The 18,028-nt window shown below is 40.2% G+C and overlaps 1 protein-coding gene across 1 annotated transcript; it reads right to left on the bottom strand.

Moving 5' to 3' along the window:
* Positions 1 to 411: 411 nt before the first annotated feature.
* cers2b (ceramide synthase 2b) lies at positions 412 to 17,565 on the bottom strand. The gene is made up of 11 exons (XM_080040289.1): positions 17,156 to 17,565; positions 9,541 to 9,714; positions 8,644 to 8,761; positions 8,444 to 8,562; positions 6,240 to 6,297; positions 5,935 to 5,985; positions 5,203 to 5,295; positions 4,585 to 4,713; positions 3,581 to 3,687; positions 3,339 to 3,492; positions 412 to 2,326 (listed from the first exon to the last, which is right to left on the bottom strand). Exons 2-11 carry the CDS (start codon positions 9,711 to 9,713, stop codon positions 2,174 to 2,176), a joined length of 1,155 nt encoding a protein of 384 aa, XP_079896415.1. The 5' UTR covers position 9,714; positions 17,156 to 17,565; the 3' UTR covers positions 412 to 2,173.
* Positions 17,566 to 18,028: the final 463 nt, after the last annotated feature.

Raw genomic sequence — 18,028 nt, 5'->3', positions numbered from 1 at the left:
TGAGTTTTCTGTAAAATTGTATCCGATTTGGCATTTTCTTATTGGTGTTTTTCAGTTGGAAACAAATGTAATAAAAAAATATTAATGCCAAAGCAGTCGTTATTGCAATCATTTTCTGGGTGAGACAGTACATTATCTGACAGAGTTCTAGGGGTCCCAACACTTTTGTCCATGACTGGATAATTTAATTAAACCAACAGGGATTAATTTTACTTTTTAATTGCCGATTATAGGCTACATACTGTAAATAAGGTTTTGAATGCTGTGGTGTGTGTTATTAATACTTTTATGCAAGTAAAACGTTCTGATGTCAGATTGCATTTCAAGGCATAATTATGTTTAGTGATCTAATATTTACAGACGCATGGCATATATAAATAAAAACAACTTCAAAGTACTTTTATTGTGATTCATGATCTTTGCTTTTATTATTAATAACAATACTTCGTTCTCATTCAACACATAAAAAATAAAAATAACACTGTTATTAGGACACGGCTGTTTCTTCTGTATTATCGGTGAAGAGGATGTTGCTGGTTGCTCTGTGTTAGTAAAACTTGAAAGTTTGGTGGAATGAGGGTGAATTTGGTAGGAAGGTTTACAGAGAAGACGAGAGGAGGCAGTGATGGATGAGACAGTGGAGTGAGGAGACACTTAGATAGTCTTAAGAGCTGGAATCTGTGAAGTGAGGTGGAGACAGAAAAGAAAAGGAGGACATGAAGACAGGACACAGAGAGCTTCCCAGACGTTACGGATAAGGCACTTGGCATATAGAAAAACTTTAAAGCAAGAGGACAAAAAACTGAAACACTCATTAACTCCTCATTGGCCTAAAACCTCAAACACTAGAATGCTAAAAAAAAAGGGGGAAAATATAATTTACCTCCTTAACATCAAATAGCAAAACCTGTAAACCCGTTTCATACACAGAATCATATCTAAAATCATTCATTTAAATCAAAAATGTCATTCTAACCTGAGTTAACAAACATAACCCAGGCTACTAGGCAGTGAAGTGGAGAAATCTGGTTCATGTTTGTAAAATCTGGAAATAGTTCACCTTCCCCATTTTATTAAATTTAGCAAAGCTCACATATTTCAACACAGCAACCACCTTCACAATGATTGTATAGAGTCATCAGGATTGCAGTGGGTGGCATCAGTGTGATCAAACAGCTTTGGCCAGACCAGAGAGGAACAACATTCAGCTCAGTCAACGCGAGGAGGATGCTGTGATTTCTATTGCTAATTTCTGGGAATTCCTGACTTCTCAAACAGCAAGGCTTAACCCTTTGCAGGTCAGACATCTCTTTTGGAGGCAGAAAGTGTACATAATGAGCCATGCTGGATTTAGAATTGGAACTGAAATTAAAATATGTGTATTTACAAAACTGATACCAAATTTACTCCATAAACCGTTCCAAGGCAGACTACTTCAAGAATGGCACAGGCCGCATTGGAGAACAGAGGCACGCATGCCCTACTGCAAGTTATTACAGTATGTAAGAGACACTGTATGTTTGTGCAAAGACTTTGCAATAGCCGGACTTTTATGTAATTGCATAGATAAAAAAAATCAGGGAAATAAATGCCCTATCGTCACACTTTCACTTTTGTTCTTTTTGTAGAAAACAAAAAAGATGCAACGAAATCAAGCAACCCAAGATTAAAGCAGAAAGGTTTAAAATGGCATTTCAACGGCCATCAGCTGGCTCTCTAAGGCACACAGAACAAGGAAAGCTAAAGAAGAAGTAGCATCACCCCCCCCCCCCCCCACTCCTCCTGTGTCCTCTCCGTACTTTGCTCCTCTCCATTTTCTACCCTGTCTCTTTTAAATTTGGGGGAAAGACATCACACACTGAAGACAATACATTTTGTTCTGATGACAAAGCAAGAAAGCCATGCCACTTCATGTAGTGTACATATCCTCTGTGCCCTCTAAAGGTACGAATTAATGTGTGTGTGAGTGTGTGTATTTGTGCTGTGCAAAAGCAACAGTGTCAAATTTCCTCAAGAAACCTGTGCTGGTCTTGGTTTTTCTGGGAATGAATCATCCCACCCCCTCCCTCCCTAACCCAAGTCCCCTCTTATTTCTCTCTCTTTCATCCCTTCCTCCTGATATCCTACAGAGGGATATGAGTCCACATTCTTTCGTCTTGACACTTGTTTGCTTTCACTCTGTCTTGCTGTGGTTGTTGTTGTGGACAGTGTGACCGTTCAGCACTGGTCCATTTTTCTTTATGTCCTTCTTATCCCCCTCTGCTTCCCCCTCCTCTTCTGATTCATCTGGTTCCTCTTTGTCACTCCTTTCATCGTCCACTTTTTCCTGGGGAAAAAAATAGATATTTTTTTTAAAGTTTAGAAACACTTCATCAATCAATGTGAACTTCCGCTCAAACTATACCAGAGCTCTGGCCAGTGTCAGAACAAACTCAAACTGTCCAGCTGCATATATGAAAAAAATGTAATATGTTCCCCTGTCATATGTATTTATAGTTCCTTATGTGTTATATTTTATCTCATGGGTATTTATACTTTCCTTGTAATCAAGCGCCATGATTTCATGGATGAATAAAAAATGACGATTCAGCTGCTTTCAGTATTTAAACATCAGCTGACCATTGCTTTCATTTCTCATTCTTTCAAGGGGAACTCCACACATTTTACACATTCAAATCTGTTTACGGGTCTTGGGGAGTATGCTACCAAATATGTGAAAAAGATTGATAGAGGTTAATAAATGGCTAGGTTACCAGACCTATGTAGCCCGCTCCTCACATCTGCTTGAGGGTTGCAGCTTGCGCCTAATTTAGCTGCTACTTGCAAATTTAACAAATCTCAAGATTGAACTGTGAGCAATCGAGTTACATTGTGGATATTGCAAGCACAAGGTTTTGGTTCTAATCATTTTAATAAACTGTTCGATGTGAGTCTGATAATCTTAGAAGGGAAATGCTTAATCTGTGGAATATTCTAGCATTTTAGACGTCATTTCTATTGACACGGTTTTTCAGTTTAAACAATTTGCACCAGGCACTACTTTATCTCAAGAACGCCACTTCAACTGAATCTCCCAACTCAATTTTAGACTTTTCAACACCTGTCAGCAAATTTTTTTAATTAAACAGATTCTTGCACATCATTCAATGCTTACATTGAAACTTTCAATTGTATCTTCTTAAGGTATTTGAAATGTACATTTTATTCAAAATAATGTTGTATTTTATTCTATCTTGTGGAGGATATTTACTATATATTTGTCTTTTAATCAGTGCTCAATGATAATGTGAATGTAAACGTAATCTTGAAATTTGCGTTACATTTCTTTGTTTGCTTACATTGTTGGTGAGGAAGCGGACTGCCATGCGTATGATGAGGCCAGCCCAGAAGATATGTAGACACTGAAGAATCATTAAAAGGCTATTCAAAAAATAGTAGCCAAAGAAGGGTTCGTACATGGTCAACGGGTAAACCCATGTACAGTAAATAATCCTGTAAGAGAGATAGTGAAGATTAGGGACAAAGTAACTGTATTACGATCAATGAATTGTTAAAAACTTGTGTGTACGTGTGTGTTTACCGGAAGGGAAAGATAACCAGGCGGGTGACAATGAAGACTGCAGCAAATACAATGAAGATGTAGTTACAGGCATTTCTCCACCCAGCATAGTTGAACATCTTCGCAGACTGTTACAGAGAGATAGATAGAGAGAGAAAAAACTGAGTTGGAGAAGAAATTAGCAAAAAAAAAAAGATAAAACATGGTTGCGTTCCGAATCGCATACTTTCTACTATATAGTATGTAGAAAAAAGATTTAGGATGTCCCGATTCTTGTGGCCAGATTTAGAATGGATAGAAGTACCCGGATGTCCTACTTCATGCGGCCAAGATTGTTAGTGTTGAAAAGTGCATCCTATTTGGGCGATTCTGACCCACAATCCAGTGCGCACGTGAAGTGACGTAACATCGACGAAGCCTCCATATGAAAACAAACGGGGATGCGACGGATATAAAAGCAAGAGGCAAGATCAAGGCGCAATGTTATGATGAAATAAGAGAGAAAAGTATGTCCCAATAGAATGCCTACTGCATCCTAACTAGATTCTTTTTATCGTCGGATGTAGTATGTAGAATAGAAAAAAGAAAGAGTATGCGATTCGGAACGCAACCCATATCATCTTGAAAAAATTTAAAAAATTGTCGTTTTGCCTTTATCCTGCTTATTTAAAAAAAAAAAAATTCTCCACAAGGTGGCAGAGTTTCATCAGTAAGTTGCTTTCAGAATTTATCTATGTTGAAAGTTCCTAGCACTCATTGAATCAGTGAAAACAAATGTAATAGTAGCAAAGCAGCGTATATACAAGTATTTTTGTTTCATGTCTTAGATTCTCTTTTTCTAACTGCTGAGAGAGCCTGAAAGGTAAGAATTTAGTTTCCAACGATTGCTTCAGTAATTGTTGTGCACATGCCAAATTAAGTGTCCTTGAACTTTGGTTTGGATTACAGACACATGTTTGCTAGATAAAGCATGCCGATCCAAATATTATGAGTGTTTATCGCAATGACCCTTTGTAAACCTTTACCTCAAGAAAGTAATCAGAGGAGTCGTGCACCAGCATGATGAGAGTTCCAGCACGGATGTAGTTAACACACCAGGAGAAGCTGATAAGGAGGATGGTCGCTAGGTGGTGAACAATCTGCTCCTTAAAGTCCTACAGAGAAGGATGAATGGGAAATAAGAGACTTGATAGCTGTGCTGACAAGAAGACAATGTTTGGAACATGTATGTGTGTGCTAAACATTTTTTAGTGGGTCTGTGCGTGAGGTGCTTTAGCCTCCTTAAGAACCATAGGGGTTAAAATATTGTGCTGGAGGAATTTGCTGTGCCAAGATTTCCCCCATAGCTCTCAGCTGACCCAGGTCGAGCAAGGTCCAGAAACACTAACACACACGTGTATCAACAGTCTAATATCCAACAACAGTCCACACCAGGTGTCGAAATCATCAGATAGTGACAACAGACTTTGTCTTCCTCTTGTGTAAAGTTGATTAGGAAGTACTAACTAAGTGAAAAACAACTGTCTATATAAACACTACATGTTTTCCACATACAGTATTACTGTGTGTCTTTTCCTTCTGTTCCCTTGCAAGTCTTTTGTTTGACACCACCTGAACTGAGGAGAAGAGATACATTTACTCACTTTGCGTTTGACATCAGAAGCCACACTGAAGAGCAGAGAGCCGTAGAAACCCAGCTCAATCATGTAGTACCAATACTGAGATGGAAGGAGAGTCTGAAAGAGAGGGAAAAGATCTTTCATTTCAATTATGTTTCTTTAAAATGTATGTAGTGCTTTTTAGTTAGGGTCAATTTGACCCGAACAGCACCAGTGGGTCTCAAAAGTGAACATAACACAAGTGTTAATTGATTATTATTCAAGACAAAGAAGAAACAAATACTGACATTTTAGAGGCCGAAACCAGACTAGTTTTTGTCATTTTTGCTGAAGAAATAATAGAATACAATTTCACCAAATCGACTATTTTAATGAAATCTAAATTATTTTTACCGGTCATATCGGTCAAAGATTGACAGAACAGGGACAATAAAGCGGACAGTTATGTTACTTTCCAGCTGTATGTCACAATAATTCGTCCTAATAAAATTAATCAGTTAACACGACCTGGATGCAAATAAGTGACAATTGATGGATAAATAAGCCTACTACAAAAATATGAGTACATTTTTACCTAAAATTGACATTTGCTTATTAGGGTAAAACTTTGTAGCTACTGTTGCTAGCAAAAGTAGTATTACTGTGCTACTGAATGAAGTAACACAAGTAAAGCTTTTTAAGAGCAAACTGATTGTATGCTTTTTTTAAAACTGTTGAAAACCCTGTGGATATTCTGGTGCATTCAATGAGACGTACCAGCACAGGAAAGCCTTCCCACATCGCCTTCATGTCGTACAGCCAAGGTTTCTAGTTAGAGAGAAGGGATGTGAATGAGACAGAGGAACCGGATGTGGTAATTCATATCAACTGACTCGGCATGGCAATGAGTCAATGTCGCCCCTCTGACACTGCAAGAGGTGAGGTTAACGGAGCAAAATAAAGACAAGCTACCATGGAAACCGGCAAGTTACGCTGGCACGGCAGGTGACGAAAGAGGATGGCCACATAATGAGATGAGAGGAAGAGGAGGAGGAGTCGAAGGTTAACATGGCAGTACTCACATCGATGAGGGAGGCCAGGCCAGCAATGAAAGCAAGAAGGTAAAAGGTAAATCTCCAACTGCAAGAGAACACACACACATACAAAGACACTTTCTACTCAGTCAATGGGGAAAAGACAGTAGATACATTTTACTACCAGCAGAAACATAAACACATCACGCACACACACACACACACACACACACACACACACACACACACACACAAATTCTCACTCAAACACACAATGTTGGAAAGAAATGCCAGGCTGAATGAACAGCCTGGGAAGCTCTGGTGAACTGCGCTGAGAATGTCAAATAAGGACACACACACACGCGCGCGCACTGATAGAATGAAAGCTCTCGGATACTGTCCTCCCTGCTAATATCCTGCAACAGAAACAGTGAGGTGTAGAATGGGCATTTCACACACAAAAACACAGTAGCAGAGAGAGACAGACAGCTACAAAAAACAGAGGAATAGAAATGTGAGAGAGAAAGAAGACACAGCAAGAGCGTGAGTGATACACCAGTGGGGAAAAAATTAGGGAGAGAGAGACAGAAAGCCTGCTGTCGGCATGCACACAATAGATGGATTCAGAAGAGAAATTTTGTAACAAGCAGAGCGAAAGACACACCAAGCATGACCGGGGGGGGTTACAAGCGTGCGGTCACATGCACAATCGAACACACCCACACATTAGCAGCATCATATGCAAAACAAAAATCAGCAGCAAGTTTTACACACACACACAGACAGACAGACAGACAGACAGACAGACAGACAGACAGACAGACAGACAGACAGACACCTATCTGATTCACCTGTTCTCTTAAAAGGTTCACTTCACCAAAATCACAAAAACATTTACTTTAGTGTTTTGATGTGACAACTATGTTAACAAAATGCACCAGTAACACTATAATCATTACCACAGAACACACTGTCCACGATTATTATAGGTGACAGAAACAATCTCAGCAGATGGAGTTACCCGGTTGTTGAATTGATTTTAAGCATCTTCAGGACTTGTTACAGTAAAAGGTAGATTCCCATATTTTCAGGTCTTAAAACAATAGCCGTGACCTTATGTAAACTGAAACAGGTGCTGCTCACTGTAATCATCCCTCCTTGTCCTACTGGCCATTAAATGATGAAATGGAAGGTAAGGGGGCAAAGCCCAAAGTTTAACACAAGCACCAGCAGGCTGACATAGACACAAATATGATTTTAATCTTCCAGTTTTAGGGCGAAAAAATCCCACATGGTGTGAATATTCTACACTGGTAGCTCAGCGCTGAAAACATTGATTTTGTTCCCCATCATTTTCTTCAGATTCCTATAGGGACTATTTCTTCTGTACAAAGCACTTTTAATGAAAACTGCTCACAATGACATCTGTGTGTATTTGTAATGTGGGTGAACTGACCCTTTGAATCACACAAAAAGCCACTACCATAGACCATGATAATCAAGCAAATGATAATGACATTCACAACACCAAAGAGAAGTGATACATATGGGGTGGAATCTGGTGCATTAACAGACCACCTATGAATGTGTGTGTGAGCGTGAATATCTCTGAATAGCTGCCTGCCTATCAAATCCTAGCGATGCTAACAGTATTATCTAAGCTGCTGCTGATTATGGCACTCATATAGATATGTATCTGTAGAAGCGTACATGTGTGTCATCTGTTACCACAGTCTCAATCCTACCAGCTGCCACTAGCTTGTGTCAGCAGCATTGTATTATGAAGCGATCATCCTGTTGGTTTAGCTTCTGTTACTCTTAAAAATAACCAACAGTGGTGACGGAGCCCCTGTTGACAACCAAGGCCTGTGCTAATGCGAATGTGGATGTTAGGATTTGTGTGTGTCTGTGTGTGAGAGAGAGAGAGAGAGAGAGAGAGAGAGAGAGAGAGAGAGAGAGAGAGAGAGAGAGAGAGAGAGAGAGAGAGAGAGAGAGAGAGAGAGAGAGAGAGAGAGAGAGAGTAAGGGTAGGGGCCACATGCATGGTAGCATTGTAATGAGTGCAAGTTAAAAATAGAGGGCTACATTTGCCCTTTGAAATGTGCTCATATAGCCGGAGGAATGCAGCTGTTTCAACCTGATCCATAGCCTTATAGAAGTGTGTGAACATATGTTTAAAAGGGTGTGTGGTTTTATTTGTGTATGTGCGTGCGGTGTGTGTGTGTGTTTGTGTGTGTGTGTGTGTGTGTTTACCTGGCCTCTCTGAACTTTTTGTGCAAGCTCGGCCTGTCCTGGTTCCTTCGTCTCCTGAACCATCGCTGCACTTGTCTTTCTGAATGGCCAGTCTGCTTGCAAAGGCTTGATATCGAATTCTGTAAACAGCACAGAATGGTTTGATTAAAATGAGTCATTTCCTGACAAACAGTGCGACACGCTTCTCAGTTTTTTTGTACCTGTGTGGGGTTTTTGGTAATGTTACAGTAGTATGACTCCAGTGTGGGGTTGTGTGGGGCTTTGAGCCGCACCGTCTCTTTAACCCCAAACAGAGAGGCCAGAGATGTAGCCACCGTCCTGCAATCACAAAGAGATTGAAAGGAAATCAAGTGTAGAGAAGTTAGAGACATTGAGGAAGCAGAGATGCAGTGCAATCATGGAAACTCTGTAGATTTGAATTAACCCAAATTTTAGGCAAATTCAGTTAATAGACAAACATGGCAATGCAATTAGAGGTTACGATAAAGATTGACTGGATGACAATAAAAACAGTGTTAAATACTGGTTCATTATCTATTTGAAATGTTTTTAACTAGTGACCTTGAATGAACTTTTTAAATTTGCTGTGCCTTTATTATGTTTTGTAAAGTGTCCTTGGGTGTCTAAAATATATAATTATAATTATTATTAACAAGCAACAAGTATCATTCTTGATTATGTACAAATAATAAAGCTGTTATTTGCACTGTTTGTTTTTTCTCTACAAATCTCTGACTTTAAAGATGAAGACAACTTCTTAGCAATTAAACAGAGGTAGGCTCTGTAATCTGTATGGGATCACCAAAATATAAGCTAGTGGAAACAAGATAATGTGAGTAACAGCATAGGATAAATTAAATAACTTGAGAAATAAATGTAAGAGATTTTAAAAAAATTATAATAATAATATAATCAGAGGTCAGAGGATGAGATAACCGTTGATGCACTTAATGAGATGGAAAAGATAAAGACGCGAATTACACTGGACGGAAGAAAGGATAATAATGTGTAAGTGTAAAGAGGAAGACGCTTTTTGAGGATAGATGGGCACTGCAGAACCATTACAGAGTAAGACACAGAGTGAAACATTGACTGACCGTTCAAAGATTTGACGGACAATGAGGAATGCAAGGGCGATGGGCAGCGCCGCCCACAGGTCCTGGGCTTTGGCGTAGACTCGTCCATCCCGATCCTCCAGGTCCGCCCAGCCCAGGCCCTTTGGAAACCACAGCCGGTCCTGCCAGAACCACGCGCTCAGCTCCGACAGCATCCTGCAACACAGGACGCCCAAGGAGTCAGCTCCCAATCTATGGCTTTATTAGGCTCTTAAGTCTTTAAAACCCAAGATAGACAAGTTCTAGAGGCAGAATCCATCCAGACCCCTAAAGAAAAACAAAAATGGTGGTTCCAGAACTAAAATGTGAACGCACCAGCAGACAATAAGAAGCTTGATTTAAAGGCAGCAGCAACACAGGCCTGGTGGGTATGTATACGGGAATAAGACATCTGTGATAAAGAACGTTTGCTACCTTGTAATTAAAGAGGATTAGATGGTTCAAATGTTTCCATCTCACTTGATGCCTGGCTGTAGGTTTAACTTAATGCATATAACAGGGCACAAGCAGCATGCAAGGAGGAGGCCCACACGAGGGAGGAGATGTCAGACCCACAACTGAGCTTCGAGATTTTCAACACCGGTGCTATGCTAAACCGTCAACAGCAGCTGCAAAAAAAATGTATTCAGCGAGTTCAGAGTTGAGTATTTCTGCTGCTAAGTTCAGGGAGTGGCGGAGAAAGAGAGTAAAAGGGTTGGCTGTGAGGGAGAAGTAACATCGGAGAGATATGAGTCATTATTCATCTCAATGTGCAGAGCAATGGGGGGCGTCCCCACATGCCCCATCTCTGGAGAAGTCCTCTTGCAGATCTACAGTAACTCTCCACCCACGACTGCAGCTGTGAATGTCAAAGCCCTGTAACCACTTCACTTCCACACTCCCATTCCCGCCCTGCTGCTCCCCTCCCAGCCAGTAATGAAGGAGTCCCTCTCCAACCCAGAGAGCCAAAGCCATGTGTAATGCTCTCCCCACTCTCTGGCTATCTTTGAAATGTGCAGCTGAGATTAGAACTTGGATACAAAGAACTTAGCATCATGCATGCGGGATACTCAAAACCTTCAGAGAATTAAAGAATTTTTTTTCCCTTTTAGCCAAGTATTTTGTTTACTATCATAGAAGACTAAGAAAAACAGATATTCACATTTATTAAGCTACAACCAGAGTATCCTTGGCATTTTTCGCTTAAAAAAGTTAGATAAAAATTGAACAATCTGATTAAAGAACACGTCATTTCAAAATCAGAAATCTGCAAACCATAGTCCGGTGAGCACCAAAAAAAGTACTGAAGTGTGATACCTGGACCTTCAGTGAATGCCCATATCTTTGTCCTAGTCCCTGATCAGTTATTTACATACAACTCATTTAATAGTAACCCCCTAGTTGTAGCTCCCGACAAGGTCCATAAGACAGTGTCATGGTTGAGTGTGTTGGTTGTTTTCCACATCATGTCATGTTAGTCAGCTTTCCCCCCCCCCCCCCCCCCCCTCCCGTTTCCTGTTGCAACAGCACTGGGCTTATTCTTCTCTTTCTCTCTCCACTCTCAGCACAGGTTGTGGTGGTGGATGGGATGGGTGACATACTTTTCCCAGTCCATTTGCCAACTCTTCCACTTTGGTAGAAAATACATCCCAATTCTCCTGGAGTGACCAGTCACATCTTGTGCAACGTGTGTGTGTGCATTTGCTGTCCATAAGAAGCGGCGTAATCTAACTAAGATAACTAGATAACTAATAAAGATGGATCAAAGGGCAGAAGTGCTCAGGAATGCAGGCCAGTGGATGTGTAATAAATGATTTACCATAATAACAACTTTAAAACTGTTACTGAATGTATCTGCTGTAATTAGGCTCAAAATACATATGCACAAACTATCAAAAACAAACACATGAAATACATTTAACTAAACAAGGATACATTATTTATACTGTGCAACGCTGTTGTGTGAGGGCAACGTAGAATATTTTTAGGGTTCCTAGATGACCTCATCCAGATAGTTCAGCATGTTAAAGCATGTTTCCCCACACAGCTTTCCTAACACCACTTTCCATTGGCCCGCACGATCACATGACCAGACTCTGACCATTTTAAAGGTCCAATGAAAATAAAGGGATGACTCTGGCAGGGGGGGAGAAAGGAAATTCTCTGTCTGACTCCTCTGTCACTTCTTCACTGTGTAATATACATTACAGGGATGCAGTGATGCTGGTAAACAGAGATTCAGCTTCGGGGTAACTCCAGATGTTGTAACTGATATGTTTCCTTTGATTATTATGTTTGCGAAGACATAACACAGGTTCTCAAGAATGAATTAAATCAAGGGAACACGCCCAAGAAGAGAAGTGAAACAGATCAGATTGGATCCTGGCACCGAGTCCAGGAATATTGTGGAGAATGTAAACATACTGCCACCGTACAGAGGGAGCGATGCAGCTCTTCCATTCACTCTCCATGCATGAAAAACTTCTTACAAGTGTTTGACAGTCACCCCCATACTTTGTTTATCATAATGATGGGTGACTGAGCGCACAGGGAAATAAGTCATGAGACATTAGCAATACATGCTGACTGTGACTCACTCCCAAAGACATACCTTGTATGTGTGTAACTATCATATCCATCCATGCTTAAATTGTTTCCTTGACAGCTGAATTATCCAACCCACAAATATGAAAGGGACTGGGAGACAGACTGCTTAGAGAGACCAAACACTGGTTTGATAAATCAGAGACAGAACGGCAAATCGACTACATTCTGATATCATAAAAGGTCACAAGACTGGAGTCAAAATCTGAGGTTGAGTCAGTCAGCAGCCCTAAATTATTTCCTGGCCTTTAACATTGCTGTAGGTCATATTAGGTTTCACATACAGTCCAGTCACTTTATTACAACTATCGAGTTCAATACTGATTTAAATATGTCCCCGGCCTTCATTAAAGAACTGGGAAGTACTGAGAGTCTGTATTCTTTGATTAGATATTTCTCTAATTATAAAGGTAAATTGAGAATGTATTTTATCATTTAGCCAAAGCTAAGGTATCAAGCCAGCATCAATTGTCCCAATCCCAATCATCTGCATATTGAACTGATATTATCTCTCAGTCATGCCATCCAATGCTGGAGATATGATGGACTACTTCTATTAACAGAATATAAACTTATTATGACATACGAACATTTCACTGATGAATGTAAACTAATTCAATTGAAAGGATGTAGAGATACACCTTACCTAACAGAGCTTACAGCTTCTAAAGCATTTAATCAGTCATATTTAGAGCATTTAAGTTAAGATAAGCGATAAAATCGATTAGTTAACTATTTTGATAATCGATTCATTTGGCATTGCAAAAATGCCAAACATTCACTGGTTCCAGCTTCTAAAACAAAACATGAATATTTTATGATTACTCTGCAATATTTGATAGTGCCTGAATATATTTGGGTATGGACTATGGTCAGCTACATCTACCTACTGTATTTGAATAAGTGAACTAAAGCATGACCTGTAGAAGATGTACTATGGGTATCTCTACACCATTTACTGGCATTTGATTGAGCAAGCAATAGAGAAATGCCAAAACTGTGTTAAAGATAATCAATTGGTGCAGGCAGTCAAAGTCTAAAATGCCGATATACTGTTATTTCAACACTGATGAGAGTAAAATGTTTGATGGACACACAGGATAGACGTGCAATGTGCTAGTGAGGCTATATGCAAAGCAGTCAGGTTGTAGAATACAGTGGGTGCTTTCTTTGAGCACGTCAACCTTCTGTACTGCCATCCTTAATTTCTTGTGTTCCAAACATGCCACAACATTTTGCAGATAACAGCAAAAACCATGAAATCCTACTAGGCACATCTTGTGGGATGAAGTGGCAGTTGAGGAGGCCGACATGTCCATTGCAAAATTGTCCATTAGCTGCAACTCAGGTCATGCCTTAGTCATTTAGAGCCAGAAGGCACTGAGGGTGACTCATACACATCCTTCACATTTTATACGGTCCTCTGGATCTTGGTTTGACTGAAAATAGTTCAGTGTAATTGTGGCAAAGGACAAGATTCGGCAGTTAGGCAAACACAGAGATTGAACAAAATGATATACTGCAAGTGGGAGAAAATGTTAAATCATACCCAGGGCAGACAGCTAGTCTGTGGTGATATGTTTCATCAGTAATCCAATAATTTGTGTTTCATATGAAGATCACAAGAAAGTCAACACCAATACCTTTGTCACTGATCTGCGACCCCAATGAATTATTGATGGGGAGATTCAATCAGTCAGCAGACAGATTTGAATAGGCCTGTTCGGGAGGTGTGAAGGTAATATTGTTATGCTGATTTTCTTCTGACTGGTTGCAGGCCAATACAACCTTTGTCCAAGTAGTTACCTTGCCCACAGCCATTTGATTGTCCCCCCTGAATATATGTGAGGCTATTCTTTCTGTTGCGTAAGCTCTTAAATGGTAATTGTCATCAAAACAATAGCAACTCTGAGGTACTGCTGTGCAAAGATAGTCAGGGTAACCGCTCAAAGTTGAAGAAAAAGATGTAATCATTGACAAATGATGGTGATGTTATTCTATGTCCAAGTTAGGGAGAGATAAACCACAAACTAAAGCATACAATATGTTTGTTTATTCGTATGATGTTTGGCCTGGATTCAAAGCTTACAATAATACGAGGGAAGATATAGCTAGTCTTATAAATGGACCTTGCAGTCTGGGGCAGAAAAAAACATTCTTAAAGCTCCCATATTATGCACTTTGCTGTCAATTTTATATGGTCTAAGTAGTCCCTAATACTTATTTTTTTAGATGTTTGCTCAAAAACCCGTTCAGATCATTTATTGTAGCAAGCCTCTATACCCTGATTGTCCTCTGGTCTCAGGATGACCTATATTTGTGTCTGCAGCCTGCATCTGGCTGGCCCCTCCCACCTCTCTGCCGGGCTTTCTTTATATGTCCATGGGGCTCTCCCACCGTCTCTGCGTGCTCTCACGATACTAGAGAGACACTGCGTGACTGCGAACACAGTGTTTACCCAGAGCTAAGCCATACTTTGAACAGTTTGACATGACCTGACATGATTAAAACCAGTGAAAACAGTAGCTTCAAAGTTTGATTTCTACAGGAATATCTTCCCATCCTTTGTCATGTTAAAAACGAGTCATTATTAGACTGCAAGGGGAAAGCTAAGTTAGTGTATTAGGAGCAAAACTTGGTGCTACAACCGAAGCTACATGGGCGCTAACGCTAAAAATAAGACTCAGACGATTTAAAACCAGTGAAAACAGTAGCTTCAAAGTTTGATTTCTACAGGAATATCTTCCCATCCTTTGTCATGTTAAAAACTAGTCATTTTCAGACTGCTGTGGGGAATATAAACAGCGTGTTATGAGCAAAAGCTGGTTGCTTGTCCCAAAGCTAATAGCTATACACCAGTCAGGCAAAACTACCAATAAAAACTATTATTTTAGTTTCACCGTTTAAAAAAAAGCACAGGTAGCTTCCTATCCGTTGTGTTATTAAAAACGAGGCATTAATAGACTGCTGTGGTTAAGATAAATTAGTGGAGTATGAGCAAAAGCATTCTGTGTTGGTGTATGTAACATTCAGGCTGTACTACGGGCATCTTGTCGCTTAGCGGGGAAAACAACATGGTTGTCGCTCGGAAAATTTTCCATCGTATCTCGGGACCGTGGACCAATAAGAAATGGGGGGGGGGGGGTTATCATAGACTACTGCACGGTGGACGTTTCTGGTTACTAATGTGGGGGGGAAGCATGGACATATAAAGAAAATATGGGGATGTGGCTGTGCCGACTATTACGTAATAGTCGGCGAGAATTCTGACTGGAGTATATTGGGGGGGAGGGGTGGGGGTTTCAGAAAGGGGGAGAGTGAGAAAAGGAGAGATTGTTATTTTTTTTATATTTTGGCAGTCTCTAGGCACACCGTAGACCCATGGATATGTTCGAACACATTTAAAAAGTGCAATTAGCATAATATGTGACCTTTAACAGAAATACTTAATAAGTCCCCAGAGGGAAATTAATGGGTAAGCGTTGATTATTTGACTGTTATCCATTGGATTAAGTGGTATGTTAATTAAATTGTGGAACATGTTAAAAACGGTGATGGAATAGCTTGAATACGAATAGCTTGCTTATTTCGTCCCAACACAAAATAATATACACTGTATTACAGAGGCCAGCAGCAAATACTCACATTTGAGGAGCTGGAACCATCAAATTCTTGGAAATCTCACTAAATAAATAATTTAAATAATTAATTCATTCATTCATTATCTTGCTGGTTTGACTCTTTAAGCACTACTGTTGGGCTTTCCTGGGACTTCACCCAGTGAGTGACCCAGTGTTGACATGTCATGGGTACAACACTCAACAATACATGCACACCTATTTGCATATTGCCATTAACAAGATTTACATACATTTGAGTATACATGACTGCTCCAGGTCATATACTGTACATACAATCTGAACTTGTTACAAACAAAACAATTTTCCCGAATATTCCTAAGGACTTTCACTGGCCGTCCTATCAATGAGCTTCCTAATTTTAAGAGATTACTATTTCCTAAATCCTGTAAATGAGTTGTTTACATAAATGTGATGTTCACATAAGCTTTATGGAGCTACTCTAAAAATAAGACAGCAGAAAAGCTCAGTGAATACAGCAATGGAGCTGCTAGGAGGAAGTGTCCCAAACAAAAATATATTGCAATGTCTACAGCCAATTAAAGTTAAATGAGGTAGAGAGTCACATTTTTAAACAGAGCTTAAAGACCTCTAAAGCCTGAATATATCTGGCTATGGACTGTGGTCGGATCCATCTACATCTAGCCTACTTATTTGAATAAGTGATGTTTGGCCCATGGGAGATTTTATGGCTCCCAGTGGTGTCTCACCATCTTATTTACAGCTACTTTATCTCTATTTGAGACATTACTGATCCCTATATCTTGTACATTAGTCTGTTTGTATGTCACTGTGGTGTTTCCCATATACTGTACATAAGCTTGTATGTAGCTGCACTCAAAGGTAACAGCAGAAAAGCTAAGGGAAAACAGCAAAGGGGTGTCCAAAACAAAAACAAACCAATGTAATTTAAAAAAAAAACAGACATCATGGAAAGGGTTTTACACGTGGCACCAGACGGAATATTCCTGTGTGTGACTCAGGGTGTTGTGTCCATGGCCTGTAGTTGTACTTAAAGTGATAATGTGCCATAATCTGCTACTTGTTAGCAAACTTTAAAAATCGACCCACCATTGGGCCACGCGCCAGGCTGCCCTTGTGTATTCACATTAGACAACAAAGGTTAACGGTTATTTACTATATATGTTATGTACTTTCATATAGTTAAAAGCATACGCCGCCATATATGCATTTTTGATTTGTTTGCCATTAAACCCTCCCACAGGGGCCTGTTATATTTAATTCCGGCATAAATGCGTAATGACGTCTGCGCAAAGTGAGGCTGCGAGGCGTGCGTCGTCCGCTAACTCACTCACGCGCACACACCCTTAACGCATAATGTCTACTTATCGACATGAAGACAAAACTGTACTTACTTTGGTGTTATGTCCCCGTAGTGAAGAGTAAAAACACGACCTGGAAAACAGATGAAGAAATGTTTCCCGCAAAGTCGTCCTGATCCCACGAAGCTAGCTAGCTAAAAACCTAACGGTCCAGTTGCTCAGTTTGTTCCGAAGTTTAGTATCTGGACTGATTTTTACACCTCTCCATAGCGACCAAAGTTTGTTTTTCTAACAAACAACAATAATGGACAGATAAAACAAAAAAAGTGGGTACAGATGAGAGAGTATGTGAGATGCTGCAATGCGACCGGTAAATATTTCTCCTAAAAACGCTCAGGCTTTTCTCTCTCTCGTCGTGTCGCAGATCATTTGTCTCCCACTTGTGTGTCCCGGGAGTCTGCGGGTCTGTCCAGGTTGTGTGGCCGGGCAGAGGCGGAGGTCGGGCCGGCACGAGAGCGTACTGAGGGGAGCAGACAGAGGGAGGAGTGAGGGGATAACGGAGAGGGAGGGACGCAGATGACGTCCAAGCACATGAGAGCATTTGGCTGACACTCTCACAAAAAAAAAAGACACACGTCCACATCCGCATTTTGTTTCCGCTCAAAAAAGCCCCCCCCCCCCCCGCCCCCCTATCTTTGTCTGAATGGAAAGTGGGTTAATTTGTGGCAGACCCCTGTTGTGTGGTTTGTCTCGTTGTATTCATATAGCCCTTAATTTTACGCTATATTCTGTTATCATGTAACATAAGTAATTCATAGGCCTATCATATCTTATGCAGCAGTCATATATTTACCCTAGCTAGCTTTACTGTGGCCGACCTTTGACCTCTATGTTATAAGGAAACCTACCATAAACCACTCATATAGCCAGCTGTTAATTTTTTAGCTGAATATAGAATTCATTTTA

This window comes from Ammodytes marinus (assembly GCF_949987685.1).
Source record: "Ammodytes marinus genome assembly, chromosome: 13".
Classification (NCBI taxonomy): domain Eukaryota; kingdom Metazoa; phylum Chordata; class Actinopteri; order Uranoscopiformes; family Ammodytidae; genus Ammodytes; species Ammodytes marinus.
This window is presented reverse-complemented; position numbering and strand designations above follow the sequence as displayed.

Excerpts from the sequence above, each read along its gene's own strand:
- cers2b (XM_080040289.1), bottom strand. The coding sequence starts at position 9,713 with ATGCTGTCGGAGCTGAGCGCGTGGTTCTGGCAGGACCGGCTGTGGTTT. Across the intron at positions 5,986-6,239 it reads GCCTGGCCTCCCTCATCGAT|AAACCTTGGCTGTACGACAT; the intron begins GTGAGTACTGCC and ends CTCTCTAACTAG. Across the intron at positions 2,327-3,338 it reads TCCGCTTCCTCACCAACAAT|GAAAAAGTGGACGATGAAAG; the intron begins GTAAGCAAACAA and ends TTTTTTCCCCAG.